This window comes from Notamacropus eugenii, chromosome 7, assembly GCF_028372415.1.
Source record: "Notamacropus eugenii isolate mMacEug1 chromosome 7, mMacEug1.pri_v2, whole genome shotgun sequence".
NCBI lineage: Eukaryota > Metazoa > Chordata > Mammalia > Diprotodontia > Macropodidae > Notamacropus > Notamacropus eugenii.
The window spans coordinates 47868153-47889185 of NC_092878.1; the positions used below are offsets into that span (position 1 = coordinate 47868153).

General features: G+C 40.4%; 1 protein-coding gene across 8 annotated transcripts in view; it reads right to left on the reverse strand.

Moving 5' to 3' along the window:
- HECTD1 (HECT domain E3 ubiquitin protein ligase 1) overlaps positions 1–18808 on the reverse strand; it is a 112097-nt gene extending 93289 nt beyond the window's left edge. For 7 of the 8 annotated variants that reach the window (XM_072622508.1, XM_072622507.1, XM_072622506.1 and 4 more), the window contains exons 1-2: positions 18671–18808; positions 17112–17373 (exon numbers count right to left, since the gene is read on the reverse strand). In XM_072622508.1, the coding sequence (XP_072478609.1) occupies positions 17112–17251 (140 nt within the window). In that variant the 5' untranslated portion in view covers positions 17252–17373; positions 18671–18808. The remainder of the gene's footprint in view (positions 1–17111; positions 17374–18670) is intronic. The other variant, XM_072622502.1, reaches the window with a different exon arrangement.
- Positions 18809–21033: the final 2225 nt, after the last annotated feature.

Sequence of the window (21033 nt, forward strand, 5' to 3'; positions counted from 1 at the left end):
TTAGAACTGACAAAAAGTAAAGAGAATCCAGAAAACCATTTACAAGAGGAAGACAACGTACATGAAAAGAACCACCACAAAACACAGTCAAAAATGAAGGCTGCAAAATGACAAAGGACAGGCTTGCCCCCAAAGAAGAGATATGGGAATGCACATTTCCCCCTCAATGTCCCCATGCCTGTGCATGACAGGTTTTCCCAGGTATGAAACATTGCATTATTGTCAAACTTTTTCAACATTATTGGTCAATTTTAATGATCTTCTTTATCTCTTTTCATTAAAAATAAAAGTCTGCTATAAAAGATGGGCATCTTGAAGAAAAGAGGCATGCAGGGAAACATTTAGAGGATACATAAAGACACCAATACACTTATTTTAACAAGTTGTGATGGCAATCAAAGTGGGATCTTTTGCTGTTTTTGTTTTAGTATAATCAAACTTTTCCTTTTTATATTCTCCAACAAAGTATTTACTATGAGTAAAGTACAGAAATAAGTTTCTTTACCTAGAAACACAGTGTCTATTTACATTGTTAATGTGACTAAAGGTTTTCCCCACTCATTAATGGGCCTTCCCAAAGGAAGATTTGTAGAAGGCCCACCCCTTTTGTTAAGGAGGCACTGGTTGGTTCTCTAGGGCTGGGACGCCCTCTGGCTCTAAAAAAGGCATAAATACTCTGAGGTGAGGTTTTACTCTGGGGCTCACAGACTGGAAGTGTTTGCTTGGCCAGAAGAGGACCTGGGCAGCTGCTAAGGAGCCCCCAGCTTTGAACACTCAGATGTTGGTGCTTCCCTCTCTGGTAACTACGTTCAGACAGTTGGACCTGTCTGTTGATGGCCAGGCAGAGGAAGCCATGTCTGTTGATCTTTGATTTCTCTGTATTTTCTTTGAAGTTCAGTGTGCTGCCTCCCCTGAACCTGTACTTGGTTAAAGGAATGATACATGTGATTGATTAAAGTGATCGTTAACCCCTCAAAAACTGCCTTCCCTTTTATGAATGCAGACCTAAGAACCTGTGGTAGCAGAACCCCCTGTGTATGTTGGGGTGCTTACTGATACACACGTATGTAATAAATTCCACTTGTTTTTAATGATTGACCTCACGACCAGCAAACTGGTAAAGATGAAAAATGCAGTGCTGGAGGAAAGGCACAAGCGTTTCATTAGCAGAGCTCTGAATATGTTCAAGCATTGTAGAAACCTATATGGAATTATATTTAAAAAGTCACTAAAACATCCACATTCACACCCTTTAACCCAGAACAAAGGGTACCATATAGAACAATTTTTGCAGTAGCAAAAGACTAGAAACAAACTGGATACTGATCTGGGGAAATTTGTACAAACTGTGGTACATGATTATATAAATAGCATTGTGATACAAAAAAATAGGAATATGAGGAATTCAGAGAAATATGGGAAAACATACAACCCAAGAGAATGAAGAAAAGTTTCACAGACCTAGAGCTGGAAGGGAACCTTGGGTGTTTATACCCAGTTAAACTCTCTCATTTTAAAGTCAAAAAACCTAAGGCTCAGAGAGAATAAATGATATCCCCAAATCACACTGGCTCTAAGTAAACAACTCCAAATTCACGTTTTTTCTACTGCACTAGGCAGTCTGAAAATAATACGCACGACTACAGTAATATAAGTGAAAACAAGACAAATGCTATCAAACACAAATTAATTGCAATGATGCTTTTACTCTTTGATCCAGTGACGCCGGTGTCCTGAATATTTCAGGAACAAGATATTTTATCTTTTGGTTCTGGGCATTTTCTCTAGCTGTCGCCCATGCCTGGAATGTACTCATTCCTCAGTTTCTCCTACTTACCTGCCTAGCTTCGATAAAATCCTTTCTTTTATAGGAAGACCTCTCAATTCTGGTACCTCCCTTTTCTTAATTACTTCCTATTGACCCTACACGTAGTTTGCTTTGCATATATTTGTTTGCATGTTGGTCTCCCCCATCAGACTGGGGGCTCCTTGAGGACAGGTCTCTCTTTTGCCTCTTTTTGTATCACCAGGGCTTAGCACCATGCCTGGCACAGAGCAGGCACTTAAATGTTCAATGATTATTACCTCTGACCTTCTGACTACCAGTACAGAATATACCTGGTCAATTGGATGCTTCTGTGTAATTGTCTTTCTTTGTCACAATGTGTTACAGCAAGAAAAAAAAAACTTTTGGCTTTGGACTCAGAGAACTTCATTCAAGTCCCTACTCTGCCACTTAATAGCTATGTGAATTTAGGCAAGACATGTAACCACTCCGGCCCTTAGTTTCTTCATCTGTAAAATGAGAAGATTAGATCAGATCACCTCTGAGTCTTCTAGCTATAAGGAGAATATAAAAAGGAAAAATTCAATCTGGAAGAGGAACAGGGAAAAAAGATATAAAGACAAAATAAATAACACAATTAATAAAACATTTAAACAATTACAACGTGGATTAAATCAAAATTCTCTCCTATGTTAAACAGGAAACTTCAAATTATATGAAATCATTTTATTTAAAATTACATATTTCCTATACATGGATCTTAATGAGTAGAACAGAATAAGCTCTGAATCCTTTCCTGAAAGGACCTGAAACAATTCAACAACTTTTTAGGGTGACGAAGGTGTCCCAAACGCCTATTTGCCAAAAATATCTAATTCTGTTTAAAATGAATGTGGTAAAAACAGGATAAGAACACGTGAGAAATAGCAACAGAATCAATCAGGAGCTAGTATGGGACTTGCTACTAACACATCAGAAAAAGTTATCACAACACACAAGGCCTGATCTGTGTCAGCAGGAGGGCAGCAGCCAAAGGCAACCATTCTAAGCCCTGTCTGAGGTCCTCTGAAGCACACTCTTCATTAGATTTCTTGAACTTACATATTTTCAACAAAGGGTAGATACAAGTAGTAAAATATTCATGAGTCAAAAGTGCTACTTATTTTAAAAGAAACTGAAAGTACTCTAAGGCCCTAATGAATCTCACACGACACCTGTAGATTTCATTTTTCAATGCATATACCTATCTCTGGCATGAGGCTTATACAGAAGTCAGTTCTGCAGAGGCGGCTTGGCAGAATCTCATCTCATTTATTTTCCATTTGCAGCATTACTTTCCAAATTTACAAACTCCTATCCATCCACTTTATTAGTATGTTAGCTAATAGCTCCAAGAATACTGCCTTCCTCATTTACAAATCAAATAGCAATACCACATGATCAGAGACATAATTAACCCTACTTAATCCAGTCTGGCAAACCAGTTTCCAACTTAAAAATTCCATCAACTCCAGATTCTGTTTTGTCAGATTTTGTCTTGGTTTTGATCTGGACACATAATTTCACTGACGTAGGGGAACACTTAGTAAGGACTTCCCCAATGAATTCCAAGGTCAACTGTTCTACAATTTAAATCTTTGAAAGTAGCCCAGGGCACTAAAGAAGTTATTAGATGGCTAGCCCAAGATCACACAGCCTTATAAATGTCCGAGGCAGGTCTTGAGCGGGTCTTTCTTACTCAAAGGCTACCTCTAGTAATGATCCCCATTCCACACAGCATTGCCTAACAAGTTTACCATCCTTTAATGTAGTGGGGTCTCCAAAATGGAGAGAGATGATCCCCCTGATCAATCACCAGGGAATTATTTCCAACGTAACTAGCCACTTAGATTCATTCCCTTAGTCTCATCTTCAACTGTTCATTCTTCATCACCCAAGTATCTAATCAGTTGCCAGTTCTAGTTCTTAAACACTGAACAAAGCTGAACCGTTCTACAAATAGTAAGAAAAAATATACACACTTCCTTCACAAGAAACCTACCAATCATTTTAGTATATGTGTAGTGTTAGGCAGCTTTCCATTCCCATTCCTGGAAGTTAGTACCTTTGAATTCACCAATCCATATATTCTTTACATTCAAACTCCTTGTGCCATTATGATTTATCTACAACCAACCACAAAACAGAAAATAACCAAAAGCCACATCTCCACTGAAAAATGGGACAACCACTTTGAGATCATCCTGTAAATAATTAAGACAAAACATCACCAATCTTGGTGAGACCCTTCAAATGACTAAATATTTCATTCAAAGGAAAAATAAAAAAGGCTTCCCCATAATTTCAATTTAAAATGTGTAACTTTCCCTAAAACTGGCTGTGTTCCTGCTTCAAATGCATTTAAAAAGCTGCAATTTTTTTAATTAAAAAAAAAAATTTTTTTTGTAAAAGTGCTGGGTCCAGAGTTAGGAAAACTCCTCTTTCTGAGTTCAAATACAGCCTCAGATACTTAACACCTGTATGACCCTGGGTAACTCACTTCACCTGTTTGCCCCCAGCTTCCTCATCCATAAAATTAAGTGGAGAAGGAAATGGCAAATCACTTCAGTATCTTTGCCAAGAAAGCTCCAAATGGGGTCACAAAGAGATGGACACAACTGAAAGGACTCACCAACCACAACCATTTTTCTAGTAAGTATCACTGGATATGTCTTTTCTTAACACTTTGATGAAAATAAACTTTACATGGAGCTGTGAGCTAATTCAGCCATTCTGGAGACCAATTTGGAACTGTGCCCAAAGGGCTACAAAAATGTACATACCCTTTGACCCAGCAATACCGCTTCTAAGACTGTATTCCAAGGAAATCATAAAAATGGGAAAGGGTCCCACATGTACAAAAATATTTATAGCAGCACTCTTTGTGGTGGCCCAAAACTGGAAATCAAGGGGAGGCCCATCCATTGGGGAATGGCTGAACAAATTGTGGCATATGAATGTAATGGAATACTATTGTGCTACGAGAAATGATGAACAGGAAGACTTCAGAGAGGCCTGGAAAGACTTATTTGATCTGATGCTGAGTGAAAGGAGAAGAACCAGATCATTGTATACATTAAAAACCACTGCGTGCAAGTAATTTTTCTGGTAGACTTAGCCCTTCACAGCAATGCAAGGACCTAAAACATTCCCAAAAGACTTTTGAGGCAAAATCATCCACATCCAGAGAAAGAACTATGGGAATGAAGTAGAACATTTTCTCTTGGGTTATGTTTTGTTTTGTCTGGGTTTTTCTCATGGTTTCTCATTCATTTTAATTCTTCTGTGCAACATGACTAATATGAAAATGTGTATAATAAGAATGTATGTGTAGAACCCATATAAGATTGCACGCTATCTTGGGGAAGGAGGGGGAGAAAAATCTAAGGCTCATGGAAGTGATTGTAGAAAACTGAAAACAAATAAATTAATAAAAAAAGAAAAGAATAATAAACAAAGAAAAATAAACTTTACAAATGTGGTACAACAGTAACTTCTCAACTAATTGGTAGGTTAATAAAGTTACTTACTTTAAGAGCACTTAACCTTTTAAGGGTTTAGTTCTCATATTCCACAAAGTGGAAATGAAAGTAACAGCCTTCATACACAAGACACAATCTAAATAATGGGCCAAAAAGAAAAGGCAGGAATGAAAAGATCATTCCAAACATTTAGCACCAGCCTATCACGCAAAGGGGATTAAGATTAATAGAAATCTATGCAGAACTAACAGAACCTGCAACGAATGTCAGAATTATTCTGCGGTGAGATCTTGTCTCAAGGCTATGTCACAATTTTAGTACTGACAAAACCATCCATGGAGCACAGCACAGCGGGCAAAGAGGCTACTGCGCCCCACTGACTGCCATCTTCTCATGGGCAGAGATCCAATTCAAGCATCAGTATAAAGCGAAAATGGATGATTTATTTCAAACCAATCTGACAACTCTGAATGAAAATTCCATATTTGGGCCATGTACTATTGCTATTACTGCATGAGTGGAGAAAGTTTTGAAAGAGCAAGAAAAATTCATTCTGAGTCCATTAAAAACTGCTATTAACAGACCTCAGAACACAGCCCTCATATGCTCCATTATCAGAAAACTCAAGCAGACGTGTGGTCTAAAACAGGCAACAAGTTTAGTCTCTCCCTCTCCAGCCCTCGTCCTGCTTCCAGACTGGTTCAGTTTAGCACTGGTGAGATAAAAAGCATTCCTGACTGGACACTCATGTACGTGTCTCTTTTGTAACTACAGTTCATACAAGGAAAAAAAGGTAGAACTCCCCACTTTTCCATCCATACAATCTGTGTGTATATGTACATGTATTTGGATACATATGAAACACACTTTACTGAAATGACAAGAGATAATAAGCAGCCTGGTCCAGGGGGAAAAGCGCTAGATATGGAGATAAAGGTCCTGAGCCAAAATCCCAGTTTTGTCACTTGCTAACTGTAGGAGCTTAGACAAGTCACAACCTCTCTAGACTTCAAGTCTCCTCATCGGTAAAATTAAGGACTTGTACTAACTGACCTCTCAATCTATAATCCAGTACTGCTCTATCATATCTGTGACATGCCCAACAACTTCACCTAATGAGGTTTTCAACAACATATCTTCTATCCTGAGGGATACCTGTTGCAGAGAACGTGAGTTTGACAAAGAGATGGATGGAGGACAGGCATCAGCAGCAGGCCCACTTCTCTATAACCCTACCACTGGTAAGAAAAGAGACCAAAATATTGCATGCAACTGGGAAATAAGAAGAACAGGGAATGGGGTATAGAAATCCATCTTGCCCTATTAGAAAAGACAGAAGATGGGGACAAGGTAAGGGAGGGAATATGGAGGGAAGGGGTAATCAGAATGCAAGGTGTTATGGGGTGGGGGAAGGGGAGAGATGGGGAGAAAATTTGGAACTCAAAATTTCGTGGAAATGAATGTTGAAAACTAAAAATAAATAAAACTATTAAAAAAGAGAGAGAGACCAAAAAAAGCACTGTTAAGGTAAAAGGTAAAGACATCAGCTCTGAGGGGAGCAAAGCGAAGGTCGCACTCAGGTTACTGCTGCTGCTCCTACTACCAAAAGTGAAGGAAGACAGCTCCCTCTACTCTACCTAGCCTTTCCTTTTTAAAAATTTTTTTTTAACCAACTCTGCCACAAGAATCGAAGCACTATAAAGCTGGATATTTTTATCAATAATTAATATGGCAGCACAGTGAAAGTAGGAACTCTACCTACTACAGCACAGTACCGCTCAACGTAACCTTAAGCTGCATTAACAGAAGTTTAATATCCAGAATGAGGAAGCGATAACCTTAGTCAGACCACCTCTGGAGGACTGTGTTCAGTTGCGGAAACAATATTTTAGGGAGGACGATAATAATCTAAAGTATATCTAGAAGACAATGACAAGAATGGGAAAAGCACTGACCATCACATCATATAGAGATCAGGCGAAGAAACTAGGTATGTTTAACCTAAAGAAGACCTGGGGGATAGAATAACTCTCTTAAAGTATTTGAAAGCCCGCCATAATAGAAAAGAGATTAGATTTATGCTTCCCACCTTCTTATTCCCTTTTCCTTCTCCAAAAAACCCAAAACAAAACAAAACAAAAACCAGCAATACATGGCAACTTCAGAGAGGCTTTAAAAAAATACCCTAATGATCAGAACTGTCAATAAAATGGGCTACATTTAGAGGCACTGGTTTATCCCTGGAGGTCATCCAGAAGAGGCTAAATCAGAGATGCTGATGAGGGGTTTCCTGTTCATAGTACAAGAGTTGCTGAGATCCTTTCCAAGTGAATCAGTGGGATGGGTGATATTTCGAACAATATTGCATTTTAGTAACGTCCCTAAATTCCCACCACTTAGGTGCCTACTATAAAGACTGCAGAGAGCTTCAAATTTCCAAGCTTGACAAACTCTTTTCAATCAGCTCTCATTTTTCAAAAACCATTTCCTACAAGAATCATTAATGGGCATCAATGGGAAAACAGGGCCCATGAAGAAGAATTTCACTCTACAGCTAATTATTAAGGATTGTAACGGTTAAATCTATCGAAGGAAACCTATCTATATCTTAAATTACATATGGCATCATTGTGAAGTTTCCAAAACAAAAAGTCAAATTATGCCATACCAGGAAAAAGCCACTTCTACTCTAAACCAATGTTAGCGTCTCTGGCAGACGTGAAAACATCCACCGCTACACCAGACTGGATGCCACAGTTTCTAGCCTATCCAGGAATCGTGGAGTTATTCAGTAATCAGTAAGGCATCTAACCTGTTGCACCATCCCCCGTTTTCTTTAAATTAAACACCTTGGTGCTTCTCTTCATCCTGCAATGGACCCCCCCAGTACATGGGGAGCTGTGCTCCTCACAAGCTCAGCGTGTGAGTCCGTGAGTATTAAATACTATGGCGATCTTGGCAAAGTCAAGGCTAAGCACAGCAGCAGAGATTCTGGTACGTTCTCATCTTCCTGCTCCCCAGATACTAAAGTCCCTTGGTGATGGAGCAGCTTGTGATTTCCATGTTTATTTTTTGATATACCCCCAAATGGATAAACCTAAATAACCAGCTTTGAAGTGCTTTAATGGGTATGCAAACTAACAGTCAACAGCGTTCAAAAGTAATTCCCTAGAATTCTTTCTGAAACTGATTTCAAGAGCAAATTTTATTATTTGTTTAGACCAGTTTAAAAGGGAAAAAAATCTTAATTCTTATTTAAATATACTTAATGTAGTACAGATATAGCTCAAGAATTCCAAAACCTTTAGGGCACAACACTGATTATTAGTGTCCTTAAGTCATAGCTTACACAATTTACATTTAGTAAATTTATTTTACATTATATTAATCCCAAATTTAAAAATTTCAAAATCATCCTTTCAGACATATTACCCTCAGTAAACTATGAGAATTTTAGTTTCCTAATCCAAAAAAATGTTTTAAAAGGATAAAGCACATTATGGAAAAATATTTTTTAAAACTTTGACTAAAGGGGGCCAGAGCCAAGATGGCAGAGTAGAAAGACCCACCTACTCTAGCTCTTCCCCCACAATCCATAAAATAGCTGTAAAAATGACTAAAATTCTAGAGCAGCAAAAGCCACAAAACAACAGAGTGAAAAGAGATTTCCAGCCCAAGGTAGCCTAGAAGGCCAACAAGAAAGGTCTATCGCATGGCGCATGGAGCACAGCCTACGGAGCCCACACCCAGCCTTCACCACACAGCACCAGCAGGAAGAGGATGGGAGCAGGTGTCTGGGGAAGCAGCTGTAGTTCCCAGATCCTTCAACCCAAAAATGCCAAAGACAGCTTCAAAGGTCAGTGAAGAAAGCTTTTCACCTGTGTGAAAAGGAGCAGGGTTCTTCCCTAGCCCTGGCTCCAGGTAGTGTCAGCATCCATTTTTGGAGCCCTCAGCCTAAAGATCCTGGGGGAGTTAAGCCTCTGATCTGGGTCTCAGCCCTGAGCAGCAGCCTTGGGGTGAGGAAGAGTTCTGATGTGGTGAAGCTGGTGGAGGCTTTGGAGAGGATCCTGGGCAAAAAAGCTTTGGCAGCTCCCAGACCAGAGCACAGGCCAGGAGAGGAGTAAACTCTTCTTCCTTGATTGTGCCACCTTGGAGGAACTGAGAACTTACAGGTCCCCAGAGTATACCCTCCCCCTGACAAAGGACTCAAAAGTCAAGTAACTGGTTGGGAAAACGCCCAAAAAAGGGGAAAAAATAAGACTATAGAAGGCTACTTTCTTGGTGAACAGGAATTTTTTTCCATCCTTACAATGCTTACCATCACAGGAAGACATAAAAGTCAAGGCTTCTGCATCCAAAACCTCCAAAATAAATATTCAATGGTCTCAGGCCTGGAAGAGCTCAAAAAGGATTTTGAAAATCAAGTAAGAGGTGGAGGAAAAATTGGGAAGAGAAATGAAAGCAATGCAGGAAATTCATGAAAAGAGAGTCAACAGCTTAGGAGACCCCCCAAAAATGCTGAAGAAAATAACACCTTGAAAAATAGGCTAACTCAACTGGCAAAAGAGGTACAAAAAGCCAATGAGGAGAAGGCGGCTTTCAAAAGCACAATCAGCCAAATGGAAAAGGAGGTTCAAAAGCTCATTGAAGAAAATACTTCTTTAAAAATCAGAATGGAGCAGATGGAAGCTAATGACTTTATGAGAAACCAAAAAAACACAAAACAAAACCAAAAGAATGAAAAAACAGAAGACAATGTGAAATATCTCACTGGAAAAACAACTGACCTGGAAAATAGATCCAGGAGAGACCATTTAAAGATTATGAGACTACCCAAAGGCCATGATCAAAAAAAGAGCCTAGACATCAACCTGCATGAAATTATCAAGAAAAACTTCCCTGGTATTCTAGAACCAGAGGGCAAAATAACTATTGAAAGAATCTACCGATCACCTCCTGAAAGAGATCTGAAAAGAGAAACTCCTAGGAATATTGTAGCCAAATTCCAGAGCTCCCAGGGCAAGGAGAAAATATTGCAAGCAACTAAGAAAGAAACAATTCAAGTATTGTGGAAATACAATCAGGATAACACAAGATCTAGCAGCTTCTACAATGAGGGATCAAAGGGCTTGGAATAGGATATTCCAGAAGTTAAAAGAACTAGGATTAAAACCAAGAATCACCTACCCAGAAAAATTGAGTACTTCAGCAGAAAAAATCATCATTGAATGAAATAGAGGACTTTCAAGCATTCTTGATGAAAACACCAGAGCTGAATAGAAAATTTGACTTTCAAACACAAGAATCAAGGGAAGCATGAAAAGGTAAGCAGGAAAGAGAAATCATAAGGGACTTAGTAAAGTTGAACTGTTTCCATTCCTACATGGAAAGATAATATTTGTAACTCTTGAAACTTTTCTCAGTATTTGGGTAGTTGAAGGGATTATACATACATACATACATACATACATACACACACACATATACATAGAGAGAGAGAGAGAGAAAGAGAAAAGAGAGAGAGAGGGCATAGGGTGAGTTGAATAGGAAGGGATGATATCAAAAAAAATAAATTAAGCAGACTGGAGGCTCTCATGCATACACGAGCACCAAGACCAGCTCCGACTCCCTACTCCAGCCCCTCCAGCTGCCTGCAGCACTCAGGACTTTTCTTGCCCTAAAGACATCTACCCCTCCAACCCAATCATGACCGACAAGTCTTTCTTCGACACCGATGTCAACACCCTGACCCGATTTTATTTCCCACAATCCTTTTGATATACCAAATACTGTATGGTGCTTTGGGCACCCTAACCAAAAGATAGTTTCCACAGGGTTACAAATGGTAAAGATATTTTGAAAGGTAGGGAAGCAAAAGATGAAATAAAATTGTTCTTCCTTAAAAATAAATAAATAAATAAATTAAGGGGTGAGAAAGGAATATATTGGGAGGAGGAAGGGAGAAACAGAATGGGGCAAATTATCTCTCACAAAAGATGCAAAAAAAAGCTTTTTCAATCAAAGGGAAAAAGTGAGCCTTACTCTCATCACATTTGGCTTAAGGAGGGAATAACATACATACTCAATTTGGTATGAAACTCTATCTTGCACTATGGGAAAGAAGGGGAGAAGGGGGTTAGGGGGATGATAGAAGGGAGGGCAAATGGAGGAGGGAATAATTAGAAGTAAACACTTTACGGAAGGGACAAGGTCTAAAGAGAGAATAGAAGAAATGAGGGGCAGGATAGGATGGAAGGAAATATAGTTAATCTTACACAACATGACTCTTATGGAAGTCTTTTGCAAAACCACACATATACAGCCTATACTGAACTGCTTGCCTTCTCAGTGGGGATGGGTGGGGAGGGAGGAAGGGAGAAAGGGAGAGAAATCTCAAAGTTTAAGGAATGAATGTGGAGAATTGTTTCTGCATGCAACTGGGAAATAAGAAATACAAGTAATGGAGTATAGAAATCTATCTTGCCCCACAAGAAAAGAGAGAAGATAGGGATAATGGAAGGTTGGGGTGTGATAGAAGGGAGGGCATGGTGAGCCAAGGGGTAATCAGAATGCAAGGCATTATGGGGTGGGGGCAGGGGAGAGATGGAGAGAAAATTTGGAACTCAAAATCTTGTGGAAATGAATGTTGAAAACTAAAAAGGAAGAAAGAAAAAAATCTTTAAAACTTTGACAAAAATCTAAAAAAATTCCTAACAGTGCCCCTCAGAACCTTGAGACTCTTAAGTGTCTTAATAAAAATTCTTCAGACCATACAAACTACCCTAAATGGCTTACTGGATAGGGAAGATGATGTGGAAAAAGAAGACATCTATATTTTTTTACTTAAAGCATACCCCTATTCAAGTTTGTCCTAAATGAGAAACATATAAAGTTCTTAAAATATAGCCACTTTTCAAAGAATCACAGGAGGGAGTCAGTATTGTTTAAGAGAAATGAGCATCTTAGCAGTAAGTAGAAGTTTATCATATACACAGCAACCATGCCCCCACTCTCAAAAAATCAAATCTCACTTTCTGCTGCCGAACAAGAATGGCTCACAATCAACTTGAATCACAAACTTCCTTCAGAAACCTCAAAGGGCAGAAGGGACAGACAGGAGGAAGCAGAAAAAGATGGCAGCTCGCACTGCCCCAAGCCTGCTTTGTCATCCAAAACTACATTAAGAAATTTCATTTATCCATGAAAGCAGTATCTACATGGTTCTTCAGCTTACCTACACCATGATCTAGAAAAGATGGTTAGTGACCCTCACAAACAAGAGTTCACTTTAATTTTTTTCCAAAAGGGCCAAGTTTAATCAATATTAATACCTCATTACTTTAGAAATTTGTATATGTAGAAAATTTTCCACATACATATGTAGAAAAGTAATCTTTAACACTGATTTCCAACAATAGAATCCACTTTTTAAAAAGATGGAGCTTTCTTCTAATCAGGTATTACCACAGGAATGATTTTAAAACATTTCAAGTCTCTCAGAAAACACAACTTTTTAAGATATGAAAATTCAATTTCTTTCATTTATATTAACCCAACAGACTTTGTCTAAGTATACTACAAAAATGGCACTATTTTCATAAGAACATACAAATACTTTTATGGGATTTAAAGATCTATAGCAATTACACTTGAAACACAAGAAAATGAGCTACTTTCTAAAAAAATTGTTCAAACACTATGAAGCATTTTATAGTTATAATACTACTTTCATGAATAAATTCTTTAGAAAATACAGTACCCCACAACATGTGAGGAATTTTTCTGGTAAACTTAGTCCTTTCACAGCAACACAAGGACCTAAAAAATTCCCAATGGACTCTTGAGGCAAAAACACCTTCCACATCCAGAGAAAGAACTATGGAATTGGGTCACAGAACGAAGCAGACCATTTTCTCCTGTGTTATGTTTTGTTTTGTTTTATGGTTTCTCCCATTCATTTTCATTCTTCTATGCAAAATGACTAAGGTGAAAATGTATTTAATAAGAATGTATGTGTAGAACCTATATAAGACTGCATGCTGTCTCAGGGAGGGAAGGGGGAGGGAGGGGGGAAAGGAAGTGGACGGAGGGGCAAAAAAATCTAAGACATGGAAATGACTGCAGAAAACGGAAAACAAAATAATTTTTTTTAAAAAGCATCAAAACCGGTCCAGATTTAGTGGTAGGCACAATAGTGAAAAGTAATCTAGACCACAATTCCTAAGAAGTGGTTTGTCTCTGTTTTATCACTTAAACAGGGCTGTATGACCATCTAGGCAAGTCACTGAACCTCTCAGTCTCAGCATCTATAAGATAGGAATGACAGTCTGTCCCGACCTATTAATAAGGGCGTAAAAATAAAAAAGAAGAGGTGACCTTGTTTCATAAACTGTGAAGCATTATAAGAATGTAAGATAGGCAGTTAATAGAGCTGTAGACCAATACAACACAGACCAAATGAAGAAATATCTGAAACCATAGACTTTCTGGCTTAGACAACTAAGGAAGACACTGACCACACTTAATAAAAGTGAAATTTTCACACTTTTGTGGTAAAAACAATTTAATCCCTCATAAGGAAATCTCAAGTCTGCAAAATGAAATCTTAATATTCCACTCAAAAAATGGAAAATCAGTTAGATTTCCATTAACAAATAAGCAGACCACATATTTATAGACAAAACTTATTGAAAGGTATCAAGAAAACAAAATCTTATTGTTTGAAGAGAACAATACTATTTGCAGCCTGAAAGGCCTCTCCTTCGACAAGGTGTCTACTACACGTACGAGTATCACACAAGATTACTTGACACAAGCAGTAACAGAAGTAACTTTGCTCAAGTCCTTTCTGATTATTAGTATCAAGTATGAAATAAAATACCTCCTGTGGAGGATTAATTCAAGGGACCTGGCTCAAAGCTACACAAGATGAGACTTAAGGAGACGGTATTCACAGCAGTATGAGGGAGGGCCCATACTGATGAGATCACAAATTCATTCTAATTACCAAAGAAATTTTAAAATCTTACTTAGCTAACTTGACTTCTCTTTCAGCAGGGTAATCCACACAGTAATCCATAGCCAGACAGAAATAGAAAACTGCTCTTCATCCAAAACAAAAACAAATTTTGACCATGTTTAGTTTTCAAAATTTTTTTCAAAAAAACAAACTAAGAATTCAGGAACATTCTCCAAAAATCAACAATTTCTATCTGTTTCATTAAAAACTATTCTCTACAGGTTTAAAGTTGCACACTTGCAAACAAGTAAGACACTTAATACTTTCATTTCTCTAGGGATTTTTCTTTTACTCAAAACTAGAGTCTGCTTCCTATCCTTTTTAAACATTCAGAACAATTAGGCAAGGATCAAAGACTGAAAGATGTAATGACAGAGAAATTTAGAAGAGGTACAGAAATTGCATACCTGCTATTTTTTTAAAACAACACTAAAACATGGGGCTAATGTTTATCTGAAAGGTTTTTTTTCAAACATGTATCAACCTTTGGCCCAACAATTCCACTTTTGGAAAATACCCTTAGCAAGTTTTCATAAAAACAAAGATCAACTGTCAAAATACCACCCGTATGAATCAACACTGTCACTTCAAAGTCCGAGAAGCAAGCTCCCAAGCCTTTGTCAGAATAAGGAAGGCCTGAGTTCAGGTCCTTCATCTAACACATCCTGGAGGTGTGAAGATGAACAAGCCATTTAAGCCGGCGGCCCTAGCAGCTCTCCAACAAGGTAAATGGAGTGGGAGCCAATATGCCTTGGTAGAGAGGAGTTTCCTCATTCAGGCTTCCCTACACCAGGGGTGTCATGCTATCCCAAATGAAGCCAAATTAAAATGTAACTGGGAAATGTTCAGCAAAACAAATAAAAATACAGTACTACATAATATTAATTTATGGCTTTCCAAGTCAATATACGGCCTTCGGGTATCTATTTCTATTTGAGTTTGACACCACTCCCCTACACCAATGAAAACACAGACTTGCACCCCATCGAGAAAGAAAACAAATAAAAACAATTTACATAACGGAATACAATGCATTTACTATAATATTATTAAAAATTATAATTAAAAGGAATCAGACTTAAAGTAAGTTAAATAAAAAAAGACATTTATTTTTAAGTATAAACGGTCATGTTGATTTTAGTTGGTTTAGTTTAGTTGGTTTTAGTGTTCTCATTTATGAAAATAAAATTATTTTTAAATAATTTCAGTGACTACATTATGCCTTGTAAACAGCAGGTGTTTAATGTCTGTTGAATTTAATTTCAAATTTTGAAAAGCAAGGATCATTTATTTATACAGAAATGACTAGGGAGGAAAATGACAAGGTACCAGAGAACTATTTTAATAGTAAATAAACATTCACTGTCAAAATTTAGATTTTTAAAAAGTAGCAGTTCACAAAATTTAGTTAGATGACATCTATCTTTGATATTATATGAAAGTTTGAAATCTATTATACTACATAAAATAAAGCTATTGGTTCTGGGTTCTCTGGTCCCATCTATTCCAGATTTTTCTAAATAACCTGTCCCTAGGTTTTAAGGCTATCAACATCATTTTTCATGAAATGGAGAATGTACTCATAAAATCAATGCAATGCTACTACTAGAATCCATGATAACGCACGTTTCCAATACTGGTAAAATGATCTTCTGGGGCCTGCCAAACATTTCACATGCAAAAAATGTCAAATACTTAAAGTCACAAGAAAAATACCTCACTTTTCAGCAAAAAATATATGCAAAATCATCACTTTAAGATGAGCCAAATACAATTAACTCCAAGGAAGTATCTTATTTTTGTGGTACTAGGAGATTGTCCTATTAAATACAGCTTTAAACGAATGAGTCACCGAAGAGATTTGGCAACCTTCTCAGGTTTACAAAGTTTTTCATAATAATGGCATTGTCAATGGTATTTCTCAAACTAACAAAAGATCAAGACAAACAAAACACCTTTATCACATGTATAATACTACCTTTATTCCCACAGCAATACGTAAATTTAAACGCACGTTAAATCTAAGTCAACATCTTCCTATTTTCCACTCCTTACTTGAAACTAATATAAAGAAACTGTCAAATTCAAATAGTTCCAAATCTCTCTCTTCTGAGCAATAAACCAGTAAGAATGACATTCTTAAAGTAAATTCATTCAAAAATTCAACACAAGAGCAATCAGGTTACCAGGAACCATACATTTAACACAATTTCTAATACAGTTTTATTTTCAAAGTTTGGGCACAAATTCATATCCTAGATAAAAAAGCTAGAATACCAGTACAAGTTGAAGACTTTGTTTCATTTCCAATCTGTCATTACCATTTCAAAAACTAAACCTCTGGTAGATGTCATCTATCCAATGTTTACGCTCCAAACTGAAAGCTAAAAGCCTTCTTTTTGTTTTGACTCCACAAAAGGACAAAAGCTCAAAATTTTTGATCAACTTTATGGCAAGAAATAGCCATATAAAAAGAAATATTTATATTCTTCTCTTTGATGTTTGGCATATTCTGGAAATGAATCAAACTAAAAAAATGATCATTTCCTATTGAGTCATTATGTAATCACAATTATTACCACTGTTATTCTTTCACCGAATGATTGATTATCAGTTGCTCAGAAAAAAATGCATCTCCACAATCCTGGAGGTACTTTCAAATGGTAGGAAAGAATTTATTTTAAAAAACCGAAGGCAAATTTCTAAAAACCTGAAGTCAGGACATGCTTGAAAACAGATGTCATTACAGAAACCCCAGTGGAAGATGATGAAGGGTTTTACTTACGTTTCAAAACACCGATCCACGTTGTCAGACATCAAAAGCAGCATACATAGCTGTTCAAGGGCTATTAGTTGCATGTCCCTTTCATCTCCCTGCCCCATCTGTAGCCATTCCAGCAATGTATCAGGGTCCACATCTGCCATGGTTTTTAAAAGCCTCTTTGCTTAAATTAAAAAGTAAAGGAAAAAAGGTCCTTAAAATGCCCAAGCCAGATCAGTGAGCATCAAAAACACATCAGCTACAATCAAATTTTTGACGTCTTCTCCTAGGAATTAAAAAAAGATTCATCAGTAAAATACAATAAATGATTCAGTTCTTTAATATTCAGTCTTCCTCTTCATTCCCACTCAGTATTCCTTACTACACTAAATTCAAACCAGTTGTGCCATTGAACATAAGCAGATTAAGTGGCTGCCTAACCAGAAAGCTTCTTTTATCAAAGACAGTAAAACAAGCTTCAGATCCAACAATTGCTATTACCAAGAATTCCAAGCCAAAAAGGCAAAACAACTTTCCTTTTTTCCACTGGCACATTCCAATTTTTTTTCTTTTTTTTTACAAAAGGATCTGCAAAAGATCATCAGATTCAATATCTCCTAATTCCCTCACATTTCAGAAAATTATTTAAGTTGGTGTTTAAGTTTAAAAGCACCTATTCCAAAGGGGTTCCATCAAGCCAGACTATAAAGACCTGAATGAGGATTCAGGGGAAGTTTTCAGGAGTTACAAAAGTACAAGAGAAGTCCAAGCTGGATAGACACAGGTTAAGCCTTGGCATAGGTAAGCCAGGCTTCTCGGGGCAGGGGCACGCCGCAGATAAAGCTCCGGGACAGGGCAGCAAAGCATGTCAATTACAGATGTTTCTGTAACTGACACGACGGGAAGATTTCTCCAGTCCCACGTAGGCTAACGGGGGGCCGCGGGGGGAGGGGGAGCAGGAAACCGACAACATGTGCCCCGGTGCACCCCCGAGCCAGAAGCCAGCCTCAGCCGGACAGCACACAGAGGCTCCCCACCTCCCAACCCCCCGCCTGCCTCAGTCTCCCTCTCTCTCCATCCCACCCCCTCCACAGCCTCTCCTCTCTGTCTCTAGGTGTGTCTCCCTACTTTTAAGTTTAGTCCCAAGTCCTCCGAAATGAGAGGGAATAACTTCGGGAGAGAAAATGGAGAAGCCTCCCACCTACCGCAAAACAAAAAAGGGGGGACGAGGCGGAGGAAGGGCTGGGGGAGGGGGCCCCCCCAGGACCCGAGGGTCGCGGTCTCTCAGGGGACCAGGGGATGAGCCTCTTCTCAAGGGCAAGCGGGCTTCCCCGGAGCCAGGGGCCGAGAGAGAGGGCAGCCGGCTCCGGGTCGCCTCCTGGGTCCTGGGCAAGGGGGAAACAAAGAATCGTGGCGGGGGCTGCCTCCCCGGGGCCCGGGCTAGGGCACCTGATCCCCGAGCTCAGCTTCCCCGCCCACCCCACAGAGCGAGAGCCGCCCCGCTCCGGGCCGACCGGCCCATCTCCGCCGCCGCAGGCCTCCCCCAGTCCCAGCCTGGGCTCCCACTCCCGTCCGCCCCGTACCAGGCCGCGGGCGGAGCCAGGCCCGGCTGCGGTCCTCGAGTTCGCGGGAAGCCGTAGGCCGCGCGGGTCGAGCCGGGCAGGCGCCGCAGGAAAAGCCCCGCCCTTCGTGCTTCTCTTCCTCCGGAGGGGGCTCGGTGACAGCGGAAGCGAGCGGCCGAGCGCGCACCAGCCCCAGGCGGCGGCAGCCCCGGCAGGGTCCGTCCCCCCGCGGACACGCGGCTCCTCGGGCCCCGCTGCTCAGAGGCCCGCGCTGGGGCGGCGGCGGCGACGGCGGCGGGGGGGGCCCGCGTCCATCGTGCTCCGGGAGGGGGCCGAGGAGAAGGGAGGGAGGAGGAGGGAGCGACACCGGGGCCAGGAAACCACCGAGCGAGCGACAGCCGGACTCGCCGAGCCCAGCGGAGGCGGAGCCGCTTCTGAATCACCCGGGCGGCGGCGACTCCCACAGGCGGCCACCTGGGGCGCTGCGGAGACTCGCTCCCGCCCGCACGCTGCCCGCTCCGCCAACCACCGAGCCAACCGGCCCGCGACGCCGTCCTGCGTTGGCCGTCCCCGCCCGCGTGCAATTGTCCCTGCTCTCGCAGGTGCCCCGGTCTCTCCAGGTTTCCTTGGGGGTGGATCCGGCCACAGTCGTCCCCGAACCTCCTACTCTGCGCACGGCTGTGCCCAGGTCCTCTTGTGCCATGAAAGAAACATGTGGGGGGGGAGGGGGAGGTGCCAGGGGCAGGGGCACGGCAGGCGGTTATTGCAGTGAAAAGGAAAGGTGACAACCGTTCAAACAATCAATCACCATTCATGAAGCGCCTGCCACGTGACAGGTGTGCGCATTAATGATCCTGGGGACGTGAAAAGAAACACGACTTTGTGTGCCCCGGGAGCGCCCATCCGGCCCAGATCCAGGCCCCGCAGTCTCCACGCAGGACGGGCCCGAAATCACCCGGGATTGCAGTGGGGGCTTTCTACCCAAAAAGCGCAGACGAGCAGGTGGGCCTGCCGGGCTACCAGGGGGTGCGTGACAGCCTCGACCACGAAGCTGCGGGGTGGGGGGGCCGGGGCCACGTGCGCTGCGCGTGTGGGAACGCCCCTTTGATGGGGCGTGGAAATGAAATAGGCTTTAAGAAAGAAACTGACTAGTAGGCGTGGCCAGCTGCGGATACAAGGTTGCTGGTTACTTCTTAAAAAGGGGGCTTGGCCTGAGGACCAGCTTCGTGCAGAATCCTACGTGTCTGCGTTATATGTGTGTAGTATATATGTGTGTGTGTGTATACGTGTATAGCTATATATAGTATATATGTGTATGTGTGTATATGTGTATAGCTATATGTGTGTGTATAGCTATATATAAGCATATATGTGCATAGCTACATATACATAATATAAATGCATGTACACACATATGGACAAGCCCATTTGTTGTTTTTTTTAAGTTTGGGAATAATTTTTTGTAAGGTTTCTCTGCTACTTCCCTTTTCCTAGCCTTCTCCCTTTCCCTTCTCAGTTCTCTCCACGGGGTTTTTCAGTGTATTTTCCTTCCAAAAAGTGTCTTTTGTGGCTGGCACAATGATTCGTCAGAACCCGTTTTTCTCAGTGGCAGAGGGAAAAGGTTAAAGATAAGCTCCTCAACTTTTCCTCTTTGTGCCCATGTACACACACACAAGGTGCCAAGTCAAGACCAGAAATCTCACCAGACTGGATCTGTAGTGCTCTGTGAGTGAGCAAGCACTTTTCCTCTCCCTCCTAAGGGAGGAAGGAGACCCATGTCCCAACTATGAGACTCAGAGGTGAATTACTTTTTTCAGAAACCTTTTACTTTATTCTCATGAAGACCAGTCACCTACTCAAAAGGAATTTCATGTACTTGAGGGGGCTATGATCCAGAATGTGTAACTATGCCTTCCTTTAATTTAAAGTTTAATTTAAAATGGGGGAATAAAATGTTATCCCAATTAATCCTATGGGATCTTAGCTCTATAAGGGACTTCAGAAGTCACCTAATCCACCCCATTCATTTTGTACAATGAGGAAATTGACCCCTGTGTGGCTGAACTGGGATTCCAAGTGAGAGGCTGCTCAGGTAAGATGATTTCATTTTTTTCTTTGTGAGCCTAGCACCTGTCACAGGTCCTTACACATAGTTGGTACTCATAAATGTCCATTGAGTTTAAAAGCACTAATCTATCTGCTCTCTGCTACGATCTGCGCCTGTTTAATTATTTTTAAATGAGCAGTCACAGACCCTCATTTAGAACACAGCTACACAGGTAACTTTTCCAAATAAGATAGAACATTTCCTTGTCTAATTAGAAGGGCGCCAGGAGACCAAGTGACAAGCATTACACTTGCTGGAAACAACCAGAATACAAGTG